The following is a 16,294-nucleotide window of genomic DNA, read 5'->3' as shown; positions in this document are numbered from 1 at the left end:
GAGCTGTTACAGGCTACTTTCTGGATGTGTGTGTGTGTGTGTGTGTGTGTGTGTGTGTGTGTGTGTGTGTGTGTGTGTGTGTGTGTGTGTGTGTGTGTGTGTACTCACCTATTTGTGCTTGTGGGGGTTGAGCTTTGGCTCTTTGGTCCCGCCTCTCAACTGTCAATCAACTGGTGTACAGATTCCTGAGCCTACTGGGCTCTATCATATCTACATTTGAAACTGTGTATGGAGTCAGCCTCCACCACATCACTGCCTAATGCATTCCATCCGTTAACTACTCTGACACTGAAAAAGTTCCTTCTAACGTCTCTGTGGCTCATGTGGGTACTCAGTTTCCACCTGTGTCCCCTTGTTCGCGTCCCACCAGTGTTGAATAGTTTATCCTTGTTTACCCGGTCGATTCCTCTGAGGATTTTGTAGGTTGTGATCATGTCTCTCCCCTTACTCTTCTGTCTTCCAGTGTCGTAAGGTGCATTTCCCGCAGCCTTTCCTCGTAACTCATGCCTCTTAGTTCTGGGACTAATCTAGTGGCATACCTTTGAACTTTTTCCAGCTTCGTCTTGTGCTTGACAAGATACGGGCTCCATGCTGGGGCCGCATACTCCAGGATTGGTCTTACATATTGTTATGATCTCAGCCTGCAGGAGAAACGAGTCTCCCTTCTTGAGAGTTATTCAGCAAGCCTGACCTAACTAGAAGGTCTAGCAAATATTGAGGTGATAACCCATATGAAAAATGGCTGGTTGGATATGTAAAACAATTTAAGATTATGGGCAGTAAGTAAGGAAATAGATAAATGACTGGCTAGGAGATGTGGACATTTTGCTGGAGGCGTGAGGCTCGCTTCCGGAGGACCTTGACCTCACTTGAGTGCCAGACATCGCAGGGGGAAGCCGCGCTTCGTTGAGCTCCCGTCAGAAGGGAACCCCTAGTGATATATCTCTAAGAGAAGAGAAGTGTGCAGACGTGCCAGCTGTGGAATCGAGCTGGGGACGTGTGGTCTCAAGTCGTGGACGTTAATTAGTGAATATTAAGCCGCCCGGAGGCATTATTGTGGGCTGTGTGGAGCGCCCTGACCAGGCGCCGTCAGAGGAGAAGCGCCCTCGACCAGACGTTCTGTGGTAAGCACGATATACGCCAGTTCATAGTGATTGCATTGTAGTTGGTCGTGTGCCCAGCGACAGTAGCGATGTTTATTTATAGGTTAGACATGTTTTAATAAGGCAGAAAGCCTGAAATAAGAGAGTGGAGAGGGAGGAACACGGAGCGACGTCCGTCCTCTCTGAGCGCTGGCGGACGACTGAGGGAGCCTGGCTCCGGATGGAGGAAGACCCTCCCAGCGAGTGAGGACGCCGCCAGGCGAGGTGGAGTATGGACCCGCCCAAAACGGGGGAGTCCACTCTCACTGTATGTAGAGGACAGATAGAGGTTTGAGGCAAGCATATTGTGTGGTTATTTTTGTTTATGTGTTAAAGGGGAACATTTTATTGGAACGTCGATGGGTTGCAGGTTTGTCTTTGGGGAAGAAGTTGCTGAGAACTTCGAAGCCAGCAGATGATGTAGCTGATGAGACTCCAAGGTAGTGGAGCAGAGGACCTCGAGCTGTGAGGAGAAGCAGCAGTGAAGAGGAGTGTCACGCGCTTCTGTAGAGGTGGTGTAGCAGCCAAGAGAGCTGTGAAAGAACCTAACAGAAGGGTGAAGCACCGTAGTTGCACAAGGAAACTTCATGATAGCAGCCTGGAGGAGCTGCAGAGGATCCTGGTAGTGAAGCCTGGAAGAACCTAAGGATATTAGGGTTGTGAACTTCCAGAGGTGGAAGGGGAAGTTCTGGTGGATTACTAGTAGGGAGTTGATAGTGTTTGGTTGTCATTAGCGTGCAAGACGCAGTGAGAGGTGAGTGACTGTTGGCATTCTTATGTCAAGGAATTTTTTATACTGAAGTATCAATGAACATTTATACTGGTATATGTTATTGCATTCAAATGCTGATTTTCTATATATATATGTTATCTTGCTGATGGTGCAACAGTGTGTAGGCTTGACCAACTTGAGGAAGTTAATAGTATCAGGTGGTGAACCAGGAGGTAGGATACCACTTGATAAGCTGATAATAGAGCTCTGATGGTGTTGGAGTGCAACCTGATTGTGATATTATAGAGTATAGGATTCATTATTATTATATGTGTGTATGTATCGTGTATGTGCTTTGTTCAGTAAATGTGTCACAATTTGCTGGTGTTTTGCCCTTGTCCTAGTGAGGCTTCCCAGGAGGTAGTAAAGAAGGAGAGAGAGAGAGAAAGAACCAAGAACCACTGCTGTGAACAGGGTAAGAGGTAATACTAGTAAGTCATAGGGGGATTGAGGAGATCATATCTCATAAGGAGAGAGTGGGGAGTCACAGCGGCTCGAGTGGGTGTGTGCACGTGACAACGAGGCTAAGTGTTGGAGCCGCATCCCCTAAACGTGTGACGTTGAGCCCCTCTCCAAGAGCCAGAAGCGCCAAGGGTGATCTCCTAGTATAAGCACTCTGCCGAGTTGTGGGTTGGGTTGTCCATAGAGAAGGATCAATGACGACAACACCAACCAACCCACAGTCTATAATAAATTGGGGGCCTGTCCGGGAGAGTGAACTGACACACCCACACCCTGTCCAAGAGTGGATTTGTACACCCTTGCTGAAATAAACTGTGTGACCGCAGGTGTATATTCTCTCTCTTGGGAAGACTCACAGGACAAAGATGGATAAGGTGCAAGCGTTTGTGGAGTCAGGCAAGCCTGAGGACTTGGAAGGTTGCACGAGGGATCAATTGAAACAAATAGCAGAAAAATGTGGCATTAGGTTGAAAGCATCTAAAGTAGCTGGGATGAAGGATGAGATCCTGAGGCAGTTGAGAGCCAGAAGTGAAGCGGCAGAACAAGGAGCCCAGGAAGGAGCTGAAAGTAGAAAGGAGGATGATGGGCAGGATGAAGTGAGATCCCAGGGATCGAGTAGGAGCAGCAAGAGTAGCCGGAGTAGTAGGAGTAGCCGGAATAGGAGCTTGGAGAGATTCCAGTTAGAGCTCCAGATGCAGCGTGAGGACAAGGAGAGACAGTTCCAGCTGGAAAAGATGAAATTAGAACTCCAGATGAAAAATGAAGCAGAGAAGGAAAAAGAGAAAACCAGACTGGAAATAGAAAAAGAGAAAGCAAGGCTAGAGGTGGAAAAAGAAAAAGAGAGAACAAAACAAATGCAGATAGAAGCGAATAGAACCTTGGCTGAACAAAGGATTGAACATGGGTTGCCAGAGAGCACCACCCAGGTATCACACCCACCAGATGTTAGGGTTAGGGAGAAGGACATTCCCTTGTTTGTTCCCGAAGAGGCAGAGAGCTTTTTCGAGCACTTTGAAAAAGTAGCCAGCATCAAGGAGTGGCCACAGGAGGAATGGGCCCAGCTGGTCCAGTTAAGATTGACCGGTGCAGCCAGGGAGGCATACACCCAATTGTCACTGGAAGAGTGCCAGGATTACGCCACAGTAAAGAGCAGCATATTGCGCTCGTTTCAGTTAACCCCAGAAGCTTATAGGAAGCGCTTCAGAGAAATGATCAAAGTTGGAGCATGTACGTTTGCTGAGACAGCAAGAGATCTGGAAAGACGATTCCAGAAGTGGATTGAGGCTGCTGGAGTTGGATCTTACGCTGACCTGAAGCAACTGATGGTCATGGAGAAGTTCTTGGAGATGATGCATCCCGAAACAAAGTTCAAGATCCAAGAAGCAGGGATAATGGAGGTGAAAGATGCCGCAGATAGGGCGGATATGATTACTGAAGCGTACAAGAGCTTAAGGGAGAACAGAGTGAGAAGCGAGGCGAGACGCAGCAATAGCAGACCCAATGGAGTCTGGGGAGGAAGAAATTATGAGAGACCCAGAGGAGTCTGGGGTGAGAAAAATTTTGATAAATGGGCAGATAAAAGTAAGTACCCTGGAACTCAGAAGAGTAGGTCGCGCACTTCATCTGAAAGTGAGGATGGAGGAGCAAAACGAGAAACTAATCGTTATCCAGGAAATCAAGAGTCCAGTAAAGCTCTACAGAGTACGAGTAGTACGTCTGGCCCGAGGAACTCCAATACGAGTGGGCAGAGTCAGAGCCGCTTTGGTACATATAGAAGAGATTTTTCCCAGATGAGATGTTACAATTGTAACGGATTGGGTCACGTGATGCGAGATTGTCGGCAGGGCAAGAGAGTTGTGACCCTGGCCATGTGTGACCCCCGAAGCAAATATATCAATGTGTTCCAAGACAAACCACAGAAGGTGAACTTAGTGAACGAGAGGTATAGGCCGTTCATGAGTAAAGGTTGGATCAGTATAAGAGGCCAACCGGAGGTAGAAGTTGGTATCTTAAGAGATACCGGAGCTAATCAGAGCTTGATTACGAGAAGCCTGATTGGGAATGATCGACGGTTAGCTGGCAGGAGTAAGATGAGGGTATATGGGTTGTTGTCTGAAAGTGACATGCCCGTTTGTACTGTCCAGCTAAGGTCGGAATATGTGTCGGCAGAGGTGATGTTGGGAGTGTGCCCCGACATACCTATTCCAGGAGTCCAAGTGATCCTGGGGAATGACTTGTGCGGGACAAAGGTGTTGCCAAGAGTCATAGCGGAGACTGTGCCAGAGGAGTGCCCAGAAGGCCACGGCACGTGTGGGACACCTGAGAGTGTGAACCTGACTGACATCCGGGGAGATGAGTCAGGAGACCGCCAAGCCATTGAGTACCCTGTCTCGGTAGTGATGAAGACAGAGGTGGCCGACGAGGAAGACACTGGAGAAGGTGAGACAGTGTCGATTAAACCGGTGGAAGATATCGATGTAGATATATCATGGCTGTTTGATGAAGGTCCAGCCCAGGAAAATGAAGTCTCGGTGAGGTCAAAAGTGAAGATGACCCAGCCGAAGAAGAATCATGTGAAGAGAGCGGACCTGAGTAGAGCCCAGGCTGCTGAAATTAAGAGTCGGAAGGTGAATGCAACTGTGCTGAGTATGAATGAGGAAAGATGTGGACATACTGAGGACGGGAGTAGAGCGTCACGTTGTCCACGAGCACAGAGGCATAGGGATAGTGGAGTTAAGTGGTTTGAGATGTCAGGAGTCGACATGTTCCACAGAAAACGTGGCGGAGAGATAGTGAAGAAGAGTAATAGCCGAGAAGATGAAAGGAGAAGGGACAGTATGTGTGGAGAGATGCTTACGAGCACTCTAGGAGAGGTAAAGCGAGATGTACGGTCGAGTGCTGTTGGATGTAGTACAGTGCTCGAAGAAACTTTTAGGGAACGAAGAAGAGTTGAAGGAGAAGAAGTGGAGTTGTATAGAAGTGAAAAGTGTGGGAAGAGGAAGATGATACAAGCATGGAGGAATAGAAGAAATCCGAGGATGCGAAGTAAGTCAAACAGGATGAGGTCTCGGATAAATGAGACGAAAGGGAGGATAGTCGGTGAAGACGAGGGAGTGAAGTATGATGACAGGAGGCGGAAGTATAATGGCAGTAGATGGAAGTATGAAGACGACAGAGGAGGTACAGACAGTAGATGTCTGACTCTGGACGGGAAGAGAAGAAGACGAGGAAACGGAGGGTGGAGACAATAAGTAGAGTGGACCAATGGATTGCAGGCGTCCAAGGAGGACAGCCTAGCCAAGAGGTGCCAGAGAAGTCAAATCGTTTGTGAGAAGACCATGTTTCTGGAGAGTTGTGAGCCGGATGTTGCAAGGAGCAACGAACTAATTGTAGACTCCTAAGAGAGTATATCGGGTGAAGAACGAGACAGTGTGGTGGCGGATGTATTATCCCGAGCTTTGCCACTGGAATAACTCTCAAAAATAAGGGGAGGGGAGTGTTATGATCTCAGCCTGCAGGAGAAACGAGTCTCCCTTCTTGAGAGTTATTCAGCAAGCCTGACCTAACTAGAAGGTCTAGCAAATATTGAGGTGATAACCCATATGAAAAATGGCTGGTTGGATATGTAAAACAATTTAAGATTATGGGCAGTAAGTAAGGAAATAGATAAATGACTGGCTAGGAGATGTGGACATTTTGCTGGAGGCGTGAGGCTCGCTTCCGGAGGACCTTGACCTCACTTGAGTGCCAGACATCGCAGGGGGAAGCCGCGCTTCGTTGAGCTCCCGTCAGAAGGGAACCCCTAGTGATATATCTCTAAGAGAAGAGAAGTGTGCAGACGTGCCAGCTGTGGAATCGAGCTGGGGACGTGTGGTCTCAAGTCGTGGACGTTAATTAGTGAATATTAAGCCGCCCGGAGGCATTATTGTGGGCTGTGTGGAGCGCCCTGACCAGGCGCCGTCAGAGGAGAAGCGCCCTCGACCAGACGTTCTGTGGTAAGCACGATATACGCCAGTTCATAGTGATTGCATTGTAGTTGGTCGTGTGCCCAGCGACAGTAGCGATGTTTATTTATAGGTTAGACATGTTTTAATAAGGCAGAAAGCCTGAAATAAGAGAGTGGAGAGGGAGGAACACGGAGCGACGTCCGTCCTCTCTGAGCGCTGGCGGACGACTGAGGGAGCCTGGCTCCGGATGGAGGAAGACCCTCCCAGCGAGTGAGGACGCCGCCAGGCGAGGTGGAGTATGGACCCGCCCAAAACGGGGGAGTCCACTCTCACTGTATGTAGAGGACAGATAGAGGTTTGAGGCAAGCATATTGTGTGGTTATTTTTGTTTATGTGTTAAAGGGGAACATTTTATTGGAACGTCGATGGGTTGCAGGTTTGTCTTTGGGGAAGAAGTTGCTGAGAACTTCGAAGCCAGCAGATGATGTAGCTGATGAGACTCCAAGGTAGTGGAGCAGAGGACCTCGAGCTGTGAGGAGAAGCAGCAGTGAAGAGGAGTGTCACGCGCTTCTGTAGAGGTGGTGTAGCAGCCAAGAGAGCTGTGGAAGAACCTAACAGAAGGGTGAAGCACCGTAGTTGCACAAGGAAACTTCATGATAGCAGCCTGGAGGAGCTGCAGAGGATCCTGGTAGTGAAGCCTGGAAGAACCTAAGGATATTAGGGTTGTGAACTTCCAGAGGTGGAAGGGGAAGTTCTGGTGGATTACTAGTAGGGAGTTGATAGTGTTTGGTTGTCATTAGCGTGCAAGACGCAGTGAGAGGTGAGTGACTGTTGGCATTCTTATGTCAAGGAATTTTTTATACTGAAGTATCAATGAACATTTATACTGGTATATGTTATTGCATTCAAATGCTGATTTTCTATATATATATGTTATCTTGCTGATGGTGCAACAGTGTGTAGGCTTGACCAACTTGAGGAAGTTAATAGTATCAGGTGGTGAACCAGGAGGTAGGATACCACTTGATAAGCTGATAATAGAGCTCTGATGGTGTTGGAGTGCAACCTGATTGTGATATTATAGAGTATAGGATTCATTATTATTATATGTGTGTATGTATCGTGTATGTGCTTTGTTCAGTAAATGTGTCACAATTTGCTGGTGTTTTGCCCTTGTCCTAGTGAGGCTTCCCAGGAGGTAGTAAAGAAGGAGAGAGAGAGAGAAAGAACCAAGAACCACTGCTGTGAACAGGGTAAGAGGTAATACTAGTAAGTCATAGGGGGATTGAGGAGATCATATCTCATAAGGAGAGAGTGGGGAGTCACAGCGGCTCGAGTGGGTGTGTGCACGTGACAACGAGGCTAAGTGTTGGAGCCGCATCCCCTAAACGTGTGACGTTGAGCCCCTCTCCAAGAGCCAGAAGCGCCAAGGGTGATCTCCTAGTATAAGCACTCTGCCGAGTTGTGGGTTGGGTTGTCCATAGAGAAGGATCAATGACGACAACACCAACCAACCCACAGTCTATAATAATATGTGGTGTACAAGATTCTGAATGATTCCTTACACAGGTTCCTGAACGCTGTTCTGATGTTAGCCAGCCTTGCATATGCCGGAGACGTTATTCTTTTTATGTGGGCTTCAGGAGACAGGTTTGGTGTGATATCAACTCCTAGATCTTTCTCTCTGTTCGTTTCATTAAGTACTTCATCTCCTATTCTGTATCCTGTCTGGCCTCCTGTTTCCACTGCCTAGTTTCATTACTTTGCATTTACTCGGGTTGAACTTCAACAGCCATTTGTTGAACCATTCACTCAGTCTGTCTAGGTCATCTTGTAGCCTCCTACTATCGTCCTCAGTTTCAATCCTCCTCATAATTTTTGCATCATCGGCAAACATTGAGAGAAACGATTCTATACCCTCTGGGAGATCATTTACATATATCAGAAACAGTATAGGTCCAAGGACTGACCCCTGCGGGACTCCACTCGTAACGTCTCGCCAATCTGAGACCTCACCCCTCACACTGACTCGTTGTCTCCTGTTGCTTAGGTACTCCTGTATCCAACGGAGTACCTTCCCTTTCACTCCAGCCTGCATCTCCAGCTTTTTCACTAGCCTCTTGTGTGGCACTGTATCAAAGGCTTTCTGACAATCCAAAAATATGACAATGTGTGTGTGTGTGTACTCACCTAGTTGTGTTTGCGGGGGTTGAGCTCTGGCTCTTTGGTCCCGCCTCTCAACCGTCAATCAACAGGTGTACAGATTCCTGAGGATTCCTGTGTGTGTGTGTGTGTGTGTGTGTGTGTGTGTGTGTGTGTGTGTGTGTGTGTGTGTGTGTGTGTGTGTGTGTGTGTGTGTGTGTGTGTGTGGTGTGTGTGTGTGTGTGGTGTGTGTGTGTGTGTGTGTGTGTGTGTGTGTGTGTGTGTGTGTGTGTGTGTGTGTGTGTGTGTGTGTGTGTGTGTGTGTGTGTGTGTGTGTGTGTACTCACCTAGTTGTACTCACCTAGTTGTGTCTGCAGGATCGAGCATTGACTCTTGGATCCCGCCTTTCGAGCATCGGTTGTTTACAGCAATGACTCCTGTCCCATTTCCCTATCATACCTGGTTTTAAAATTATGAATAGTATTTGCTTCCACAACCTGTTCCTGAAGTGCATTCCATTTTCCCACTACTCTCACGCTAAAAGAAAACTTCCTAACATCTCTGTGACTCATCTGAGTTTCAAGCTTCCATCCATGTCCCCTCGTTCTGTTACTATTCCGTGTGAACATTTCGTCCATGTCCACTCTGTCAATCCCTCTGAGTATCTTATACGTTCCTATCATGTCCCCCCTCTCCCTTCTTCTTTCTAGTGTCGTAAGGCACAGTTCCCTCAGGCGCTCCTCATACCCCATCCCTCGTAGATGGTGTGTGTGTGTGTGTGTACCCACCTAGATACGCTGGCCCCGGCGTCTGGATATTCTTAATTTAATAATGACTCAGTTCCGCAGATGTTGTTGTGTTGCAACTCGTCCCCATCAACACATGCCAAACTCTCCTCAGTTCATCTAAGAGTTTTATGGCCGGACGCTCAGAGATGCGTTTGGCTGACATTTTCAAAGGCAGAGAGGACCTCCCTCCAAGGTAGAACTACCGACTTTCCCCAGGATGCAACCCATAACAGTTGCCTAACTCCCGGGTACCTATTTACTGCCAGGTGAATAGAGGCTCAGGTGAAAGAAGACGTGCCCAACGATTTTTGTCCATCCCGGGGATAGAACCCGGGATCCTGAATTGTGAGTGGAGAACGTAACCAGTTAACAAGAGTGACCCCCTCAGTGGGCTTCAGGAGCCAAGTTTTGTGATATGATCATCATGTGGTCCCCAGGATGGTGGTGGGCGGGGTGGTGGGCGGGGTGGTAGGTCTGGGGTGCGTGTGGTGGTGAGGGTGGGTGGCAGGTGAGGGGTGGTGGGCGGGTTGGTAGGTCTGGGGTGCGTGTGGTAGTGAGGGTGGGTGGCAGGTGAGGGAGGTGGGCGGGGTGGTAGGCCTGGGGTGCGTGTGGTGGTGGGGGTGGGGGCGTGGCCACCACCTCCCGCGGGGGGTGGCACGGGAGGTGTGACAGCCACCAACCAATGAATGACAGCAGCGATACCGCCATCCTGGCCTCCCGGCTCCCGGTACCTCCAGACCCTCACCCACCCTCTTCATACCATCTGATAACACTATCTAACCGGATTTCCTATGTGGCGGTGTTATTGTCTGTGGTGTTAGGTAAAGAGAGTGTAGGCGTGCGTCGCTGGACGCCATCCGGCTACGTGGGGAGCTTCAGGTGCTGAGTATTGATTTGTTGAGTCCAGACAACGCCCTATGTTCTGAGCGCTCCGATTGGCTGCCGGGGAGCACACACCTCCAGCCGGCCCCTGCCTACACGAATCACAGAGCCGAACACAATAGCGCTCGGGGTAACCTTTACATTTATGTGGAATGTCGAATTCACATTTCTGTGTATTAATAAATAAATTTATTTTTCCTGGGGCTATTTAGGGAGAGCGGAGTAGGTCTAGGGATAGAGAGGTATGGGTGTAGAGGGTGAGGGTGTAGAGGGTGTAGAGGGTGAGGTGGAGGGTGGAGGGTGAGGGGAGGGTGAGGGAGTATGAAGGGTGACGTCAGGGAAGGTGACCGTGCTGGCGGAGGCAGCAGTGTGCGCCTGGCCTGTGCAGCAGAGGTCTTCCCCCACTGCTTCCTCAAGTGGGACTCGCCTCAAACCTCTCCCGCTCAGTCGATAAAACCCCCGGCCGCCCCAACATGGAAATAGTCGCCGCCGCGGATAGTGACGAGAGAGGACTGTCGCTCCTCAAAGTCGTCGACGTGCTGCAGAAAGCCGTACTCTTCGTACACTCGTACACTGTTGACAAGATCAAAGGCCAGCTGACGAGAGCGGCCACCGTGGAGATGCCTCCCATGTCTGACCAAGTGATCGCCTCTAAGGTAGGGTGTGACGCCGGGGGCCTCACCCTGGCACCAGCAGCAGCAGCCGGCGCCCTCAGGGTGCACCACACTTGTGGCTCCTCTCGCCTCCTTCATGTCTTAGTGTGAGGGCTGCTTGTTATGTGTTACCAGTCACCATCATTGGTGCTGTGTCACCATCACAGACATGGTAGTTAACAGTCACCATCACAGTGGTGGTGTGGCCCATCAACTCTACAGTAGTGTTGATGGGGCCACACCATCACACCTGTGTGTCCCCATCACAGTGGAGGTGGCGGACAGCGAGTCCCCACCACACTGGTGTGACAAGGGCAGACAGTGGTGTAAGAGGAGTGTGACAAGAGCAGACGGTGGTTTAAGAGTCGTGTGACAAGAGCAGACAGTGGTGTAAGAGGAGTGTGACAAGAGCAGACGGTAGTGTAAGAGTCGTGTGACAAGAGCAGACAGTGGTGTAAGAGGAGTGTGTGACAAGAGCAGACGGTGGTGTAAGAGGAGTGTGACAAGAGCAGACAGTGGTGTAAGAAGAGTGTGCGACAAGAGCAGACGGTGGTGTAAGAGTCGTGTGACAAGAGCAGACAGTGGTGTAAAAGGGGTGTGACAAGAGCAGACAGTGGTGTAAGAGGGGTGTGACAAGAGCAGACAGTGGTGTAAGAGGGGTGTGTGACAAGAGCAGACAGTGGTGTAAGAGTCGTGTGACAAGAGCAGACAGTGGTGTAAGAAGAGTGTGTAACAAGAGCAGACAGTGGTGTAAGAGTCGTGTGACAAGAGCAGACGGTGGTGTAAGAGGAGTGTGACAAGAGCAGACAGTGGTGTAAGAGGGGTGTGTGACAAGAGCAGACAGTGGTGTAAGAGTCGTGTGACAAGAGCAGACAGTGGTGTAAGAGGGGTGTGTGACAAGAGCAGACGGTGGTGTAAGAGTCGTGTGACAAGAGCAGACAGTGGTGTAAGAGGAGTGTAACAAGAGCAGACAGTGGTGTAAGAGGGGTGTAACAAGAGCAGACAGTGGTGTAAGAGGAGTGTGACAAGAGCAGACAGTGGTGTAAGAGGAGTGTGACAAGAGCAGACAGTGGTGTAAGAGGAGTGTAACAAGAGCAGACAGTGGTGTAAGAAGAGTGTGACAAGAGCAGACAGTGGTGTAAGAGGGGGTGTAACAAGAGCAGACAGTGGTGTAAGAGGGGTGTGACAAGAGCAGACAGTGGTGTAAGAAGAGTGTGACAAGAGCAGACAGTGGTGTAAGAGGGGTGTAACAAGAGCAGACAGTGGTGTAAGAGGGGTGTAACAAGAGCAGACGGTGGTGTAAGAGGGGTGTGACAAGAGCAGACAGTGGTGTAAGAGGGGTGTAACAAGAGCAGACGGTGGTGTAAGAGGGGTGTGACAAGAGCAGACAGTGGTGTAAGAGGGGTGTAACAAGAGCAGACAGTGGTGTAAGAGGGGTGTAACAAGAGCAGACAGTGGTGTAAGAGGAGTGTGACAAGAGCAGGCAGTGGTGTAAGAGGAGTGTGACAAGAGCAGACAGTGGTGTAAGAGGGGTGTAACAAGAGCAGACAGTGGTGTAAGAGGAGTGTGACAAGAGCAGACAGTGGTGTAAGAGGAGTGTGACAAGAGCAGACAGTGGTGTAAGAGGAGTGTGACAAGAGCAGACGGTGGTGTAAGAGGAGTGTGACAAGAGCAGACAGTGGTGTAAGAGGGGTGTGTGACAAGAGCAGACAGTGGTGTAAGAGGGGTGTAACAAGAGCAGACAGTGGTGTAAGAGGAGTGTGACAAGAGCAGACAGTGGTGTAAGAGGAGTGTGACAAGAGCAGACAGTGGTGTAAGAGGAGTGTGACAAGAGCAGACAGTGGTGTAAGAGCAGTGTAACAAGAGCAGACAGTGGTGTAAGAGGAGTGTGACAAGAGCAGACAGTGGTGTAAGAGGAGTGTGACAAGAGCAGACAGTGGTGTAAGAGGGAGTGTGACAAGAGCAGACAGTGGTGTAAGAGGAGTGTGACAAGAGCAGACAGTGGTGTAAGAGGAGTGTGACAAGAGCAGACAGTGGTGTAAGAGGGGTGTAACAAGAGCAGACAGTGGTGTAAGAGGGAGTGTAACAAGAGCAGACAGTGGTGTAAGAGGAGTGTAACAAGTGCAGACAGTGGTGTAAGAGGAGTGTAACAAGAGCAGACAGTGGTGTAAGAGGGGTGTGACAAGAGCAGACAGTGGTGTAAGAGGGGTGTAACAAGAGCAGACAGTGGTGTAAGAGGGGTGTGACAAGAGCAGACAGTGGTGTAAGAGGGGTGTGACAAGAGCAGACAGTGGTGTAAGAGGGGTGTGACAAGAGCAGACAGTGGTGTAAGAGGGGTGTAACAAGAGCAGACAGTGGTGTAAGAGGGGTGTGACAAGAGCAGACAGTGGTGTAAGAGGGGTGTAACAAGAGCAGACAGTGGTGTAAGAGGGGTGTGACAAGAGCAGACAGTGGTGTAAGAGGAGTGTAACAAGAGCAGACAGTGGTGTAAGAGGAGTGTAACAAGAGCAGACAGTGGTGTAAGAGGAGTGTAACAAGAGCAGACAGTGGTGTAAGAGGAGTGTGACAAGAGCAGACAGTGGTGTAAGAGGAGTGTAACAAGAGCAGACAGTGGTGTAAGAGGAGTGTAACAAGAGCAGACAGTGGTGTAAGAGGAGTGTAACAAGAGCAGACAGTGGTGTAAGAGGAGTGTGACAAGAGCAGACAGTGGTGTAAGAGGAGTGTGACAAGAGCAGGCAGTGGTGTAAGAGGAGTGTGACAAGAGCAGACAGTGGTGTAAGAGGGGTGTAACAAGAGCAGACAGTGGTGTAAGAGGAGTGTAACAAGAGCAGACAGTGGTGTAAGAGGAGTGTGACAAGAGCAGACAGTGGTGTAAGAGGGGTGTAACAAGAGCAGACAGTGGTGTAAGAGGAGTGTGACAAGAGCAGACAGTGGTGTAAGAGGAGTGTGACAAGAGCAGACAGTGGTGTAAGAGGGGTGTAACAAGAGCAGACAGTGGTGTAAGAGGAGTGTGACAAGAGCAGACAGTGGTGTAAGAGGGGTGTAACAAGAGCAGACAGTGGTGTAAGAGGAGTGTGACAAGAGCAGACAGTGGTGTAAGAGGAGTGTAACAAGAGCAGACAGTGGTGTAAGAGGAGTGTGACAAGAGCAGACAGTGGTGTAAGAGGGGGTTGCATCACTGCTCTAGCAACGTGGGTTAGGTGGTTGCCAACAGCGTATCTGCTGTGGTGTTTGTTCTGCACTTTACAAGTCCAGTGACCTTGTTAGTCGCTGTACTTGTAAGTCTTCATGTATCTGTCTGATATAATTCATGAGCATTATTGCTGAACATTTATAATGAAACAGATTTTGCTGCATCTATCAGTAATATATGGTCTTAATTGTGTTGTTGGTGGTTCATTACTGATGGATTAATCACAGGTCAATGTTGCCTTTTGTCGACTTATATTTATTTGATGGTATTTAGGCGTGTGTGAATTTGTGTAGTAGTATTGTAGCGTGCTCATGGCGGCCGCCAAGTGACGCTGGGAACGGTGGGGAGTACGGGCGCCACTCCCGCCAACTGATGCCTCTTGCGCCAACTTGGCCTCCTGCCAGACTCTCACCTACACTGCTCTACTCTGCCTTACACTGCTCTACGCTGTTCCTTAATCTGCCATACACCTCTCTACACTATCCTAAATCTGTCCTACAATGCCGGGCTCTGCTGCTATGGCTTCCTCGGTACTCATGTGTGTAGATCACTGTTGCCTTACGCCAGCTGTGGTCTATAAATACTCTCACCCGCAACCATCGATACGCAAGACTCCTCATGTAGACATGTCATTTACGTATATTAGAAATAGAACTGGTCCCAGCACCGAACCTTGAGGTGCTGCACTCGTTACTGTTCACCAATCCAACTTCTCGCCTCTTACTGTTACACACTGGATCCTGCCTGTTAGGTAATTCCTTACCTGCTTGATACCTGCTTGATGGTGTTCAGGGAGTTCTTCTACTCTCCAAGCCTATGTTAGGGCTTTTCCGCTTACTCTCGCCTGCCCCTTAAGTTTGTATAGTAATCTCCTGTGCGGTACTGTATCAAAGACTTTTGGCAGTCCAGAAATAAGCAATCTGTGTGTATGTAGTCACCTAGTTGTGCTTGCGGGGGTTGAGCTTTGGCTCTTTGGTCCCGCCTCTCAACCGTCAATCTATTGGTGTACAGATTCCTGAGCTTCTTGCGCTCCATCATATCTATATTTGAAACTGTGTATTGAGTCAGCCTCCACCACATCACTGCCTAGTACAGTCTTAGTACATTCAACCCCCAGGTCTTTGTCTGTGTGTGTGTGTGAGAGTGAGTGAGTGAGTGAGTGTGTGTGTATGAGTAGAGTGATTAAGACTAGTGAGAGTAAAGGTTCAAGTGGTGGAGAGTACAAGGCCACGCCGCACTCAGCCACACACCTCACCAGACATTCTCACCAGCCAAGATGTCTTCACTGTGACAAGAGGCTACACCATTAACATTTATCTCAAGACATGTGTCGCACGTGTTTGTACCCAACTGATTCCACTCATACATTTACTTACCGATACCTGAAGCTTTCCAGATCTTGGTAACTTCTTCCGTATATTTGTACCCCTATAAATGTATCGGAATTTGCCTACTTCTTTACTAAGTCTAAACTTAACGAGCCTGAGTGTAATGTTTCATGCTCTGGTTTGGTTACTTTAATTTATTTAGTATTTAAATTTATATTATTTACTAAATTATAAATTTAGTAAATTTAATGGTCTTAATTAATTCCCAGGATTAACTGAGTTATTTTTCTTCATATACTTCGCAGAGAATTTACATGTGTTCTATACTACGGTTTATCTTGACTTGCGGTGATTCTGGGGATCAAGGTCCTCGCGACCCGGTCCCCGACCAGGCCTCCTGGTTGACTGGTCAACCAGGCTATTGGACGCGGTTGCTCGCAGCCTGACGTATGAATCACAGCCTGGTTGATCAGGTGTCCTTTGGAGGTGCTTATCAAGTTCTCTCTTGAACACTGTGAGGGGTCGGCCAGTTATGCCCCTTATGTGTAGTGGAATCGTGTTGAACAGTCTCGGGCCTCTGATGTTGATAGAGTTCTCTCTCACAGTACCTATTGCACCTCTAATTTTCAACGGGGATATTCTGCACATCCTGCCATGCCTACTGTTCTCATGTGAAGTTATTTCTGTGTGCAGGTCCAGCCCCTCTACTGTTTTACGTGTAAATTATTACAATATGTAGAATCTCTCTCGCCTGCGCTCTAGAGAATACCGATTTAGGCTTTTGAGTCGGTCCCAGTAATTTAGACAGTTTACTGAGTGAATTTTAGCAGTAAAGGATCTCTGCACACTCTCCAGGTCAGCAATTTTTCCAGCTTTGAAAGGGGCTGTCATTGTGCAGCAGTATTCCACTCTAGAGAGCACCAGTGTCTTGAAAAAATGTCATCATTGGTACGGCATCTCTTGTTTGAAAGGTTCTTGTTATCCA

The 16,294-nt window shown here is 48.8% G+C and overlaps 2 protein-coding genes across 4 annotated transcripts in view; both read left to right on the top strand.

Moving 5' to 3' along the window:
• Window positions 1-16,294, top strand: part of Hex-A (Hexokinase A) — a 100,676-nt gene that overhangs the window by 33,850 nt on the left and 50,532 nt on the right. The window contains exon 1 of one of the 3 annotated variants that reach the window (XM_045767113.2): window positions 10,498-10,791. The exons of 1 other annotated variant lie outside the window; for it this stretch is intronic. In XM_045767113.2, the coding sequence (XP_045623069.1) occupies window positions 10,609-10,791 (183 nt within the window). In that variant the 5' untranslated portion in view covers window positions 10,498-10,608. Of the gene's footprint in view, window positions 1-10,497; window positions 10,792-16,294 lie in introns of those variants that run through there. One more of the 3 variants, XM_045767114.2, reaches the window with a different exon arrangement.
• LOC138359153 (uncharacterized) lies at window positions 845-7,481 on the top strand. Its single transcript, XM_069317977.1, has 3 exons — window positions 845-1,124; window positions 1,513-6,371; window positions 6,760-7,481. The coding sequence occupies exon 2, from the start codon at window positions 2,742-2,744 to the stop codon at window positions 5,625-5,627; it is 2,886 nt and encodes a 961-aa protein (XP_069174078.1). The 5' UTR covers window positions 845-1,124; window positions 1,513-2,741; the 3' UTR covers window positions 5,628-6,371; window positions 6,760-7,481.

The sequence above is a fragment of the Procambarus clarkii genome, chromosome 89, assembly GCF_040958095.1.
Source record: "Procambarus clarkii isolate CNS0578487 chromosome 89, FALCON_Pclarkii_2.0, whole genome shotgun sequence".
NCBI lineage: Eukaryota > Metazoa > Arthropoda > Malacostraca > Decapoda > Cambaridae > Procambarus > Procambarus clarkii.
Note: the sequence above shows the minus strand (reverse complement) of the source record. Positions and strands in the feature narration are given on the sequence as shown.